Genomic DNA, 13,886 nt, shown 5'->3' with positions numbered 1-13,886 from the left:
GGATGCTGTTCTATGCAAATGTGGGAAGGCACCTTGCTAACAGAGCTCTAACTAAAAGAAAACACTGAATAGCAAAGATGCCTGTGTTTTTTGAGAGTCAGGTCTGTGGAAGGGCTAGGGAGTTAGGTCTTGCATATGCAAATTTTATAGAGAAAATATGAAAATAACTCTAGTACTAAAGATTTGATTCCCTTTAAAAAATTAAACCTACCACAAAAACAGAGTTTAAATTGGTAAACTGGAAATAATTAAACAGATGACAGACATCTTTAAATGAAACCATGCACACACAAAGGCACAAGAACACACACACACCCACACACACCATTCTTTTCTGGTTGTGTTTGCAACATTTAGAGAAAGTTCTAAGTAATTATTTTTAAATCAGAAAGAGTATCATTTTCTAAAAGCTTCTTTTTGAATATCTAAGTCCACCCAGACAAAGCATTGTCATCTGGGGCTGAAGGTATGAGGTTTCAATTTTTGTGCCCCAGTGGATGACAAATCTCAGCACAATTTCCTACCTGTTCCTTTGTATCACTTTTTAAATGAATGTTACATTTCTAAGTTGACCTATGTTTTAGTCATTTCAATCTGTGTTTGAAAGATAAAAAGCCAGATTCAGACTTTAAAAGGCTCAAAACACATCATATGGAGCGGTGAAGAAATGATGAAGAATGATTTGGTGGTTTTAAATTACAGTGAGTGGGATTTCCTGCACATTTATAAATGGAATGAACATAACTGATCTTGACTCACATCAGAAGCCTACACAATGTGGTTGAGATTTCCCACAGAGTGAAAAATCTAGTTAGAATAAATTTAATTGTTTCTAGTTAGAAACACTCAGTCAGGCATGATATTCAGTGACTGTTTCCAACAGTGTTAAATTGATGTGATATGACAAATATTATTGATTGATCAGTTATGTCAGTATGACTACAGAAGACACAAATTCTCCAGGGATTTGTCATTTCTAAGCTACACAAAGCTTGTTCTCACTTGAAATGCTACAGCATTTGTTCTTACCCTCATTCCTTCAAACCGGGATAAGGCTCGCAATGGCCTCAGTGCTCTTAGTGTTCTGAGGGACTTGATGGCACCAAGTTCTGAGTAACCCAAGGCATTTGCTGTTAAGCTAACCAATGAGACCTACACAGAAAAAGCAACACAATTTTTGAATTTACAGATGCAGATGTCTATAAATTCAACCTAGCTTTATACAATAAAACAGTAATTCTCTAAGTTAACTAAGTACCCTGAGGGCTTGTTAAAAACTTGGATGATGAGCAGAGCCTGACACTGTAGGTTTGGGTGGGATTCTAGAATTTTTATTTCTTCACTTCCCAGATCAGGCTAAAGATACTGGTCTGAGAACCATTGACTTTTGAAAAAAGAAGAAACCATTTTGTTCTCTTTTCAAAAATTCTTTTTTTTTAAATTTTTTTACAAGATTTATTTTTATTTATTTATGCATACAATAACTGGGGTGTAGGACAGGAGTGCTGGGGATGAAATGATTCACCAGAGATAGAGCAGGGAGCAGAACAGGCAGATCTACTGAAATACACTGCTGAGGGGAGCAGTGGGCAAGACAGGAGAGATCTGCTGTGCCATGAGGGTTAGCTCCCTGGCCAGGGATGGAACTCGTGCTGCAGTGGTCGCAGACAGCTTGACAGTGCTGAAACTTAACCCCTTGCACCACCAGGGAGGCCCCCAAAATATTTATATTTAAATCAACAAAAAACTGTTTTGAGACATCTTTTCATTGCATGTGGGCCCATGCGCTATTTACCAAGTGCCTGCCTCGTGCCCTGCACTATTGTTAGGAGTAGCAAATATCTTCACGTTAATGGAATAAAACAAGCAAGTGTAGAATACTCACATCAACAATCAGGAAATCTAGCCAGCACCAGGCATTGGTAAAATACACTTGAAAACCATATGCAACCCATTTTAGAAGCATCTCCAGGATGAAAATGTAAGTGAAAACTTTATCAGCATATTCTAACATGGTTTTAATGGTTTTTCGTTGTTCAATATATATATCTTCAAAGGCCTGTAAATGAAAATATTCCACTGAATTTCATTGTCATAAACTCTAACTGATGTCTTATTAGAAAATAACAAGCTAGTCCCCTGAACTTAGGGAAAGGGGAATGGGTTACCATTTCTCATCCGTAATGATGGAGAATCTGGTCATAGATGTGGGTGAATGTTTGGAAGTCCCCTCTGCTTCATTTTACAGAGTTCTCCAAAAAGGGTAGGAAATCACATTTTTGTGATTCACAAAAATTTTGGAATGTGATTTCCTAGGCCTTCTGGAATTAAAAAAAGTCATTTGTATAAACCATACTGATTTGTTTACTCCAGAACTCAAAATTCAATCTCAGGTTTATTTCAAATAATCAAAGTTACATTTATTGAACCTCTCACATGGTGGTGAAAATACCACACAAAGCCTCTTATTCTCACAAAAACTTTATTGTAAAAACGTGTAATATGAGGTTCGTGAATGGAAAGGTAAAGGGAAGAGAGTAGATCATATGTAACCTACCAGTGCTCCACTGCTGAGTAGAATCATAAAGACAATGAAGGTCTCAAACCAGTTGTGCTCCACTATCTTATAGCAAGTTTTTCTCAAGTTCCACCAGAGTTTACCTTTGCCTTCTTCTATACTTATTTGGCAACACTTGAACTTCCGTACACAGTCTAGAACATGTCAAAGTAAATGAAGAAAAAAGTAATTACTCTTTGATTAGGTACATTTGTATCGGTGGGATAGTCATCTCCATTATGATCTCACAAATTATAAATACCTTTTTTTAATGATGGTTTCCACTGTAGGAAACAACAACTATCTAGACAGCTTTTGGTTATACATTCAAAAAATATTTTAATGTTTATAGGATTATAATGGATTATATTATATTATAAAAACATTGGTGAAAAACTGAAAGGAAAGGTCACCAAAGTTAATATAGCCACCCTATGATTATGAGTGTGATTCCACTCATATATAGACATAATATATATCTGAATTTTAGTTAGTTCACTTCATGGTGTTATATAAATATTTCTCATTTTATTATCAATAAATAGAATTTTGAAACTTTCACAATACATCTCTGAGAAAGAATTTATATAACTACTCAATTATTGGATACTTATGCTGCTTTAATTATACTAACAGCAACAATACAATAAACATCTTTGTGTAATTTGTGGATGGCCAGATCAAATCTTCATTAACAAATACTTATTGAATACCTGCTGCTTTCAAGAAATTGCACTGGACAAATTATAATACCTGAAGTGGAAGACACAGTCTTGCTTTAAAATAAATGTGTCTTTTAAGTAGGGGAGACTTGCCCCAAATTCTATAGCTACACAGAACAATTATCACAAAATAAATTAGATATTGTGAAATTTCATAAGCAGAGATTAATTTCTGATATTGAGGCTTGTGTAGGAAATGAATTTGGGCTCATTGTGAAGGATGTGTAAGTATCAGATTAATACATGGAGCTATAAAGGAATAAAGAAATAGTGGAAAGTCTGGAAGTTTCATAAAGGAGAGAATTAGGAATGAAGACAGGAAAAGATGTTGAGAGCCGATATGGCTGAGTTAGAGATTTTAGATTAATGTGCTAATGGGAAAAACATTAAAGGATCATTTGGGAGTTAAGAAGATTTGCTTGATGGGAACACTAAAAATTATCTATGTCTCTATGCATCCAAGACATTGGATGGACAGAAGAAAGAAAACAGGAGAAGTTTAAGCCTGTAAGTTTCAAACAACTGAATGCTAAAGAAAGTGAAAGTAAGGGTAATGGTGGAAAACAGTGGTGATAAATCAAGGATACTGCTGATTGACAATAGAATATGGGACAACACGCAGAATATGGGGGTGCTGAAGTATGGGAGAGGAGTCATGACAGAGGGCTCTTGTTCAATGAGTAGGAAAATGGAAACTATTTTGAAGGAGCATAAGATTTTCTGCATAGATTTTATCGGAAGCTATTTTTTTGAAAGATGTATTTTACGTATTTAAAAATAAACAATGATGTAAAAAAACAAAAAAAAAAAAACCCAAAGTAGTCACAAAAAAATAAAAGCAACAATAAAGGCCAAAAAAAGATGCATTTTATTTATTTATGCACACAAGAGCTGGGGTGTAGGCTAGAGGTGTGTGGGGTGTGTGTGAAAGGATTCACCAGAAACAGTGGGGAGCAGAAAAGATGGATCTACTGAAATACACTGTTGAGGGGAGCAGCAGGCAAAACAGGACAGGTCTGATGTGTCATGTGGGTATCTCCCTGGCCAGGGATCGAACTTATGCTACAGTGGCTGCTGATACCTTGATAGTGCTGAGACTTAACCCCTTGTGCCAACAGGGAGGTCCCTGGAAGCAATTTTTTAATGTCAATTAGGTCATATCCTTTGTTTAATGAAAATTTAATGAAGCACTGTTAACTTATTAATTTATCATTTAAGAAGTAAATAGCATATATATTGTTTCTTTGAGGGTAAGATCTTTTTAACATTTCTGTCTCCCAAAGCTAAAGAGGAATTACATGCTCTGAACATATTCATTTTAATGAATTAAATGAAACTGAATTTGGTTTTACTACCTAAAGATGAGATAAAAAATACTATTTAGCAGAAAATGACCAGTGTTAATAGGAATGTTAAATGCCAAATTTGAGATACTGTCTTACCTTTGAGAGGGAGGGAAGGAAGGAAATGAATTAAGGAAACAAAAAGGGTCTAATGTGTATCTTTGCATTCTTAAATAAAAATTCTGAAGCAAATATGACATAAATATTTAATTTGTTGAAGTTTGATGGTATCTACTTATTATTCATTATTATTTTATATAACTTATGTTGGTAATATTTCACACTTCAATGTTTCTTTATACCTTATAGAAAATGCTGATGTTATCATAGTTACAATACTGTATATAAATGTGACTCTAAAATTAGTCAGTTGTCTGGGAAAGAGTACTAATTAATGCCACAGAAATTACTCTTGTAACATACAATTTCAATGTTTGTGAAGTCATACTTTTTTCATAATCATTAACTGCATGGAGATGAATGCACATTTTTTGAAGGAAATGATGGAAAGTAATTTCTCTCATAACATATGCTGAACAAATAGCTCTCCCTATGATACAATTCAAAAATTGACAATTAATATTTAAAGATTTTCACCAATGCATTTCAGCCCAAAATCTATGAAAACATGCAACATTATATGTGATAACCTTGACAGAATTCATTCACATAAATTATGATTTCTAACATCTATATAATTTTATCTTTTAGAAAGGCTTAAAGTTTAAATTAAAACAGCTTTAATGTTCTTGATATAAACATGCATCACCCAAATGAAACACCTTTTGAGTTAGTTGTAGGAAAAAAAAAAAACCAAACAAAAAAACCAGTAATAATTTGAGGCAGACATTATTATTAAAATTAACCTGTGGTTATGAAATCACTATATGAAAATGAACTTGGGGCAAAGACAGAATGAATTGTTAAATAGTTGTTAAAACTAACAGTGAATTAAAAATGAAAGAGATTCCAAAGATTTTAAAGAACCATTTCCCTACCTACGATGGTGATTTATACAGAAACATTAGGAATTTCATACCCTATGGTATTTTACTAATTTTGTGACTATTTTCATCATGGGTAGTGCATTCCCACACTGAGCCAGGGTTGGCCAGGTGAGTTTGTTTTGGTGAACAGTCCAGGAGTAATCCTAACACAGTGGAGGCTTGACAAGCCCTTGCATCTTAGGCTCTGCTTAGATAAAGAAAACAAGTTTGACCAGCGTGTAGAGGACTAGGCCAGAGCAGAGTGGAGTGGGGTCAGTCAAACTGTATCATCCAAGAGATAACCTACCCATATGAACAAAACCAAAACCATCAGGTGACCCATAAACTTTAAAAAAAAAATTATTCCATGGTTATTTTTTTAAGCTTTATTTATGCATATAAGAACTGGGGTGCAGGCCAGAGGTGTGGGTTAGGGCGGTGGTGAGAGGTTCACTAGAGACAGAGTAGGGAGCAGAACAGGCAGATCTACTGAAATACACTGCTGAAGGGAGCAGTGGGCCAGGTAGGAGAGGCCTGCTGCACCATGTGGGTCAGCTCCCAGGCCTGGGTTTGAACGCATGCCACAGTGGCTAACAATAGCTTGATAGCGCTGAGACTTTAACCTCTGCGCCACCAGGGAGCCCCACCCACAAACTCTAGGAAAAAAAAATGTTTTTCATTTTATGCAAAAAAGCATCTGGTGGTTTCATACATTTCTTTAAAAATTCTCTTGAGATTAGTTACTCCAATAGCATGGTGCCCCATATTATATAACCCATACTATATTCTGGCATTTAAATATCTATTATTTATTATAATTCACAAATAATAAAAAAAAATGACCTTACTATATTCAGATAACTGTTACTCATGGACAGTTTTAAATGTCTACTCATCAATTTAGAACACATTATGATCTGACAAAAACAGTAAATTAAGCTACTTCTTTAACTTTCAAAAATTGCTATCTTTTACTTTTTAAAGCTGAGAGAGCGATCTGACTTCACTTTCATTCTTAGATACTTTGGTAGGCCACAATAAAACCCAAATAGCAGCATTTCTTAATGTTCAACAGGAGCCCAAAAATAAGAATATCTGTGTATAAACTAAATCTTACCTTTTAAAAATCATCTTTGCTTTGACATAGAAAAAGCAAGAAACAAACAAATGAACAGTTAGATAGATAGTGGGAGGGTAGAGAGAGAATAGATGGGCAGGTAGAGAAGCTGAACGTGAGTGTCAGTTCGCTTACCTTCGGTGAAACAGGCTTCAGGTTCAAGGGATTCTTCAGGTTCAACCTCAGGTTGTTCTCCCTCAGCGGGAGCTCCTATATCAACTGTGCTGCCTTCAGATGAACTAGTTGCATTTAGCTTCTGAAAATCAATTCCACAGAAAAGTTTTTAAAATACTTTCCTTGTAAGAATCAAAAGACGTACCCTCAAATCTCCATATTTCCTTGATCTGTAATTTAAAAATATCTTAAAAATAATGCCAGTCCGCTTTAGTAGAGGTGGGAGGTCACAAGATTAGATACAGCACCACAGTATTTTTTTCTTTAAAATTATGGTGCTCACATCTTAAATGATTTTTGATTAAATCATGTATGGAGAATCTGAAATGAAATCCTGCAGAGTTATGTAAACTGCCAGAGTCATATGGTTATATATGATTTTGCTTTTGTAAATTAGTTTGAAATTGCTATATTTTTTTTATTCTAAAATTGTGACCCAACCAACGAAAGCTGCACAAGTTTATTTTCATGTCAAATGCAGAAAAGATTTGATCAAATGCACATAAACAGCAACAATCTAAATTTATCCACTTTTCATTGACATGAAAACATACACTACTCATTGTTATTAAATTAAATATATTCTATAGTGGTCTAACTTCAAAGAAGAACAGCACATTATTAGCTTTATAGCAAGAGCTGATATTTTGCATTCTCTTTGGCCAATGCACTCCTGTGTTTCATTGTGCATTTGGAAACTACTTGTTACTCTGGCACTATTACCTGTCCTGTAAACACAGACATAAATTAACCTGGTTGACATTTTGTTTTCCTTTAGTTTAGACCAAATGCTACCAAAAGAAAAATGTAATAGAAATAAGTTATTTTAAATCTTGAATTGCAACAAACTTTAACCAAGACAGGTCATTCATGGGATCAGCATAAATGAAGGTATCCCAGTCTTTAACCTAGTCTTATAAGGCTGCAGAAAATACACAGGGCCAGGTATGAGTGCCACATGGAATCAGAGTAGTTTGGGCCACAGCATTCTCCAACCTGTTATAATGTTATTACCATTAATGCATAACATTAGGAAATGGCTGAGCCAAGAAGAGCTATTTTATAAAGGGGATGAGGTAAGCACATGATAAAATGCACACTGAAGTATGTTGAACTGTTATAAAATAGATGTTGTAGTTAGTACAGAAATGTTGCCCTTACATTTGGGCTAAGGATTATGTGGACTTCCCTAGGAAGATAGCTCCTTCATTTTGTGAAAATAATTTTCTTTATATAAATATTTAGTAGGCATGATGGTGCTGAAGAAGTAAAAACATTTATATGTCATCCATATGAGATTGAAAATGCTTTTGTTTGTGCAATTTAACAATACCAATGTGAGTATATATATTAGATAAGTCTGCTTTCTTAGAAGTAGTTTGAGGATTAATTTTTAATTTGAACAAAATAGTTCAATCAAGGATTATATATTATTAGTTGCTTGAAGTTCTATTGATTTCTTTTTCTATTTATCAAATATATCAAAATACTAGACAATCATGATATTTATTTAAAATTTGAATATATTTTATTTTAAGATGAAATATCAGTGAGAAAATTTATTACAAATTCTAATTTTTTGACTTTCTAATTTCCTTTGTCATTATACTTCCTTTCATGTACACATATACTTCCTTACATAAGGATAGTTGTGTTTACACACCCGTAGTTGCCTAAGACAGGACTAAATAATTCTCATTTCAATCCATCTGATTCACATGAAGTTGTTATATATTAGGGACCTGAAAGTACTGATCTTATCATTTGCAGGATGTTGAAATACATTTTCAAACAGAAAAACTGAAGCTTAGTCATATCTGGTCTAACTGCAGACAGCTCATTTCCATAAGAAATGGAAAACATTCCTGTTAGGAAGAAAGGATCAAACTGCAAATACAAATTGGGGGGAAACCTGGGGGTATGTCAAGGAAAAAATATTTAGGAGCTCCATATTCAGGTGCTCCACAGGCTCAGGCTGGCATTGGTGAATGCCTACATCAGAGCTGACATGTAGGAAGGTTGCAGGTACTCAATATTATTTAAAGATCAAATGAACGAATGAATAAATTTCTCCTAAGAGTAGCCTTTGACAGTCCATTAGACAGCACACCCAAGGGAATCTAGGTTCCAGATGTTCAGAAGATGATCCTTATAGCATCAACTATCACTCACTTCATTTAGTATTTTAGTATTGATAAAGAGTTAATAGACAGGGCCTCCCTGGTGGCACAGTGGGTTAAGGGCAGCGCTATGAAGCTGTCCCCAGCCTCTGCAGTGCACGTTTGATTCCCGGACGGCCAGGGAGATTCCCACATGGCGCAGCAGACCTCTCCTGTCTCCCTACTGCTCCCCTCAGCAGAGCCTCTGGTCTGTCTGCCTGTTCTGCTTCCCGCTCTGTCTCTGGTGAATCCTCTCACCCTCCTGCGCCTCTGACTGTACCCTAGTTCTTGCATAAATAATCTTTTTTTTTAAAAAAGAGTTAATAGATGTCTCTTTATTGAAGCTAAATAGTTGGCATTTAAAGATCAGGTTATTATTTTTTCATAAGTGCAACACGAAAGTATTTTTTGTCTCTAGAAGATGTGCTTCATCAGACTTAATCTTTTGAAGGAGAGAGTCTACTTTGGTATTTTAGTAACCCTAGTACCTGTCAGCAGTATTTGTGCTCCGTAGATATTTTTTGAGTAAATGAATGAATGACCAATGCATAGGCTTATTCCACCATTGACTACTTCTCACACTTTCTATTAATACTTACTTTCTCATTCAAGGGAATACAAGTAATACTCTCATTTAAGAGTTAAGTGGCATGAATTCTGTGATATTCTAAATTGTATAAGTAATAACTAGCAATATTCAGAATTAGGAGTGCTGTCTCAACTCCAGGCTTCCAATTATTCAGGCCTAGAATGAGTCTACAAAGTAAACTGTAGTTTAAGTCTGGAATCAGAAAAACTAATACTAAGTCATCTGGACAATATTTTCCCTCTTTCCACTCTATACACATGAATCTACATGGGGACTCTATCCCTGTGAATGTGAATTTTTAAATAGAAGCAATCTTCTTCTTCTTCTTGCTGATGTGAAATAGCACAGGGTCTACCTGTTATGCACATTGCTTTACTTGGTTTACAAATAAGAATTTAAGCTGCACACTAATCCTCAGCATAATCAACACAGTGTTTATTTAGAGGAGGAAATGTGGCTTGAATCATCTTGTTGAAAGTCATAGTGTCAGTTGCTGGATTTGGGGTCTTCTGTCTCCCATTTTTCCTGGATTCCCTAGAGAATTATTTTGTAAATTAGAAGTAAACTCAACCTTTGTTAATTCAAGATGTTTGTAGATATGATACATGTAGATAAATATTGTTGGTTCAAGATAGAGCTTGCCATATTGTTGATTCCCATGTTGCATGACCATGGAGTTAGCATTAATTAAAGTTATATTCATATTCCTGTAAGTATTAATGTGGAGTAGAACTAAATAAACATTGAAATATTTCATGAACAAAAGTTTACTTTAGATAATAATCCTAAGATAATAGGTAAAAGATTGTGATTTATAAAACTTTTCTTGATAAAATCAATTCAATGATTTTGTAACATCATACAAGGTTAATATAATATCTTATAAAATATCTTATAAAATATCTTATTATAATATATTATAAAACAGTTAAAATGCATAAAGAGCCAATAAAAAGAAAATGAGTCAATTAAGAGTATAAGGCTCTTAATCTTCAGATATGGCCATAATTATAATCACTTCTAACTGCAGATATGGCCAATTAATTCACCAATTAAAACTGTCAAATATACATTATTACATGGAATTATTAGAATTCAGGTACTTAAAGAAGAGTTTTCAAATATAGGTTGTTTCTAAATGTTCCATTGTAAGTATCACTCACCACAAATTGCCATAAGAATAAGGGGCTAAAATATGAATTGATAAAAATAGAAACATGTTAATATTTTCAAGTTTTATATTTGGTATTTTCTATATTTCCCTTTGGTAAAATTTACACATTTAGATTCACTTTTTTCCTGTACTCATTTATCAGGTAACAAGAGGACTGACTAACTTTAACAAAGTTTGAATGCGCTCCACTATCAGGATAGTGAAAAAAATCAAACAGGAATAGCCAATTATTATGTGCTATGAATAGCAGCAACAGCCATTTACTTTCAGGTGGAAACGTTGATTTTTTTTTTTAAATGAAAACCTCATCCTGCAGCATTCTTCCTATTAGACATCTGATAAATTCTTCTACATACTAGGTAATTACAGTCATGGGAGGTAAGCAGGGCAGAATCATATTTTGCTTATAGATCTAATAAATAAATACCAAGACAAGCAATATTCATTTTGTACTTGTAAACACTATACTTCCTACTTCTACTTACTTTATCATTGACAAATTACTATGAAACATTAATATGCCAAACTAATAATCTTCCTTTCAGAAGGTAAAAATGCTTTTAAAAATAATTAATCACAACAGAAAAAGGGAAAGAAACATCACTTCCTATTACAGTTTTCATAGATACACTTGTTCTTCATTATGTGGTAAACACCCATTTTTAAGAATATGCAATTAATAAAGATTGTATATAATTTGGGAAAAGAGAAGTATTTTCTGATCTGATTTTAAAAAAGAAATGGTATTTTAAAGAAGAGATAATTCAAATAAACATAAAACCAGGTATTTCATATATAATTGCTTTGTTCTCCAAGAATGACAATCCTTTGTTCCACATGGATTCTAATTATAATCTGTATTTAAGGAGCTCCGGGTCATTTTTCATGAAGCATCTTAACATTGAAACAATGAAAGTGATGGACTTTTATTCTTTGGGATAGTTCTAAGGCCAAAGTGATATTAACACCAGAAAGGAATTGTTGGTGTCACCTTCTTTATAAGGACCATAGTAAAATCAAAAGTATTCTTATTATATTATCCTGGGTCTCCCTGGTGGCGCAGCGGTTGAGCGCTGGGCTGCGAAGCTGCCTGCAGCCTCTGCAGAGCCGGTTTGATCCCTGGCCACCAGGCGAGGGTCCCACATGGCGCGCAGACCTCTCCTGCCACCCGCTGCTCCCCTCAGCAGTGTACTCCATCAGTCTGCCTGCTCCTCTCTCCCCTCTGGCTCTGGTGAATTCTCTCACCCTCCCGTGCTTCTGACTATACCCAGTGCTTGTACAAACAAACATACAAATCTTAAAAAAAAAAAGTATTCTTATTATATTATCCAGATGAATTCTGTCTCTGTAATAAATGCATTATAAAATTTTCTAGGCCATAAGTTACAGAACTTTAAATATCTTTCTTGGGATGGCAAAAGTAAAGCCTTATATCAATCATAGTGACCTATCCCTCAGTAGATAGTGCCCCAAAACATACATACTTGGTTCATTTTGTTCTTACATTAAGGCTACTTAAAGCTGATTTTCTCCCTTAATCACAATTCCCTTGAGGACTCCACATTTTCTAGGATAAAATCATAGATCTTTTCCTCCTCAACTTATTTCACCATCACCTACCCAAATCTTTCCTACATATTTCTTCTCTCCACCCTCCTCCTTGTATCATAGTAAAGTACATTCTTTTAGAGAGCAGATAGTGTGTCTTGAGGGAGGATCAGCAATATATTAGAGAAATTGGAAACTTAAAAATATGAAGGTTAAGAATAAATCAATTCCATTTAAACCAGTTCCCACTTAGTGTCTGTTCCACTGTACTTCAGTTAAATATACTAGATATACTAGTAAAAAAGATATATGATTATCACTTTCCTCATAAACCTCTGCACAAAGGAACTTGGAAGGTGGGGTATTGAAAAATAAAGAAACTAGCTTTGCCTCTTTCCAAGTAACTGGGAATGGTAACCATTATATTAAAGAGTAAAATTCCAGGTTTTTTTTTTTTTTGAAGAATGAGTACACGATAGGAAAAAACAATTTTCCTTTGTGTATATGTGTATCTGTGTTCAACTGTTAGCAATTACACTTCTTGGGTCCCATTTTTTACTGATATCATTCCTCTAATACTTAGACACTGTCTTTTGTGATCTAGAGTGCCGCTGGCTAAATATTTGGTTCCAAAGAATAAAAGCAGTCTCCTGGAATGGCATGATCGGTGTTGCTTCCAAACTGCTAAATATGCTTATGTTAGGATGATTTTAGTTTTAATGGCAGGAAGGAAGGCAACTGAATCCAAATGACAAAGTATTTAATACTATTTCTTCAAAAAAGTTGGATTGAGGAAGTACTTGTGCATGAAAATGTGATTTTAATAGGAAATGAATGGGCCACCCAAGGGTGCCCATCAAATGGTGTTACATTTATTGTCATAGTCACATAACAAAGAAAGGAGTTCCTTTTTCTAAAAACATGAAAGGAGCAGAGATCACAATGGTTTTTTTCCTATATGGGAGTTTTTAGTATAAGAGTTAAATAATATTGTTCAGGGACACGTTTCTCAGTAGAGTCTAATGAAATAGAGGAGTGAATAATATAAATGACAGATGAAGAAGGTGGATTCCAGACCTAATTTCAGGTTGAGCATATCATCTATAAATCTGTTTTGTTATTTTTTGTGTACATAAGACATTTACTTTCTTTTCTTTCAGTCTTAGAAGTTTTAGGGATAAGTATCAATAAAATCTCCAAGGGAATCATAGTCTAAATGCAAAATATGTTTGGTTAATTGCTAAATAGAGCGATGTTATTTTTCCCTAGACCAAAGCAGATAAAAACCGTATCCAGGCTGCCAGCAGCCAAAACATAATTCCAGTTCATCAACACTATTATCACATTAAAATATCCTTTAGGAAGTTTGCATAAGAGTAAGGGATTACTTTAATTTGCAGATTACCCTTCAGAAAAAGTTAATATATCACTGGACAAAAAATTACCAGCAAAATACACTTCTGGGGCTATATTAACAAATGGGGAGAGGTTAGGGTAGAAAAAGTTCTGCAAATTTT

At 34.4% G+C, this 13,886-nt stretch overlaps 1 protein-coding gene across 11 annotated transcripts in view; it reads right to left on the bottom strand.

Annotated features, from left to right (window-relative positions):
- The window catches only part of LOC311168334 (sodium channel protein type 2 subunit alpha), a gene marked incomplete at both ends in the record, with an annotated part of 67,780 nt that overhangs the window by 11,238 nt on the left and 42,656 nt on the right, over positions 1–13,886 (bottom strand). For all 11 annotated transcript variants that reach the window (XM_084229725.1, XM_084229728.1, XM_084229731.1 and 8 more), the window contains 4 exons: positions 1,030–1,152; positions 1,886–2,059; positions 2,558–2,712; positions 6,861–6,981. In XM_084229725.1, the coding sequence (XP_084085851.1) occupies positions 1,030–1,152; positions 1,886–2,059; positions 2,558–2,712; positions 6,861–6,981 (573 nt within the window). The remainder of the gene's footprint in view (positions 1–1,029; positions 1,153–1,885; positions 2,060–2,557; positions 2,713–6,860; positions 6,982–13,886) is intronic.

This window comes from Talpa europaea (genome assembly GCF_964194135.1).
Source record: "Talpa europaea genome assembly, chromosome: 1".
NCBI classification, from domain to species: domain Eukaryota; kingdom Metazoa; phylum Chordata; class Mammalia; order Eulipotyphla; family Talpidae; genus Talpa; species Talpa europaea.
Note: the sequence above shows the minus strand (reverse complement) of the source record. Positions and strands in the feature narration are given on the sequence as shown.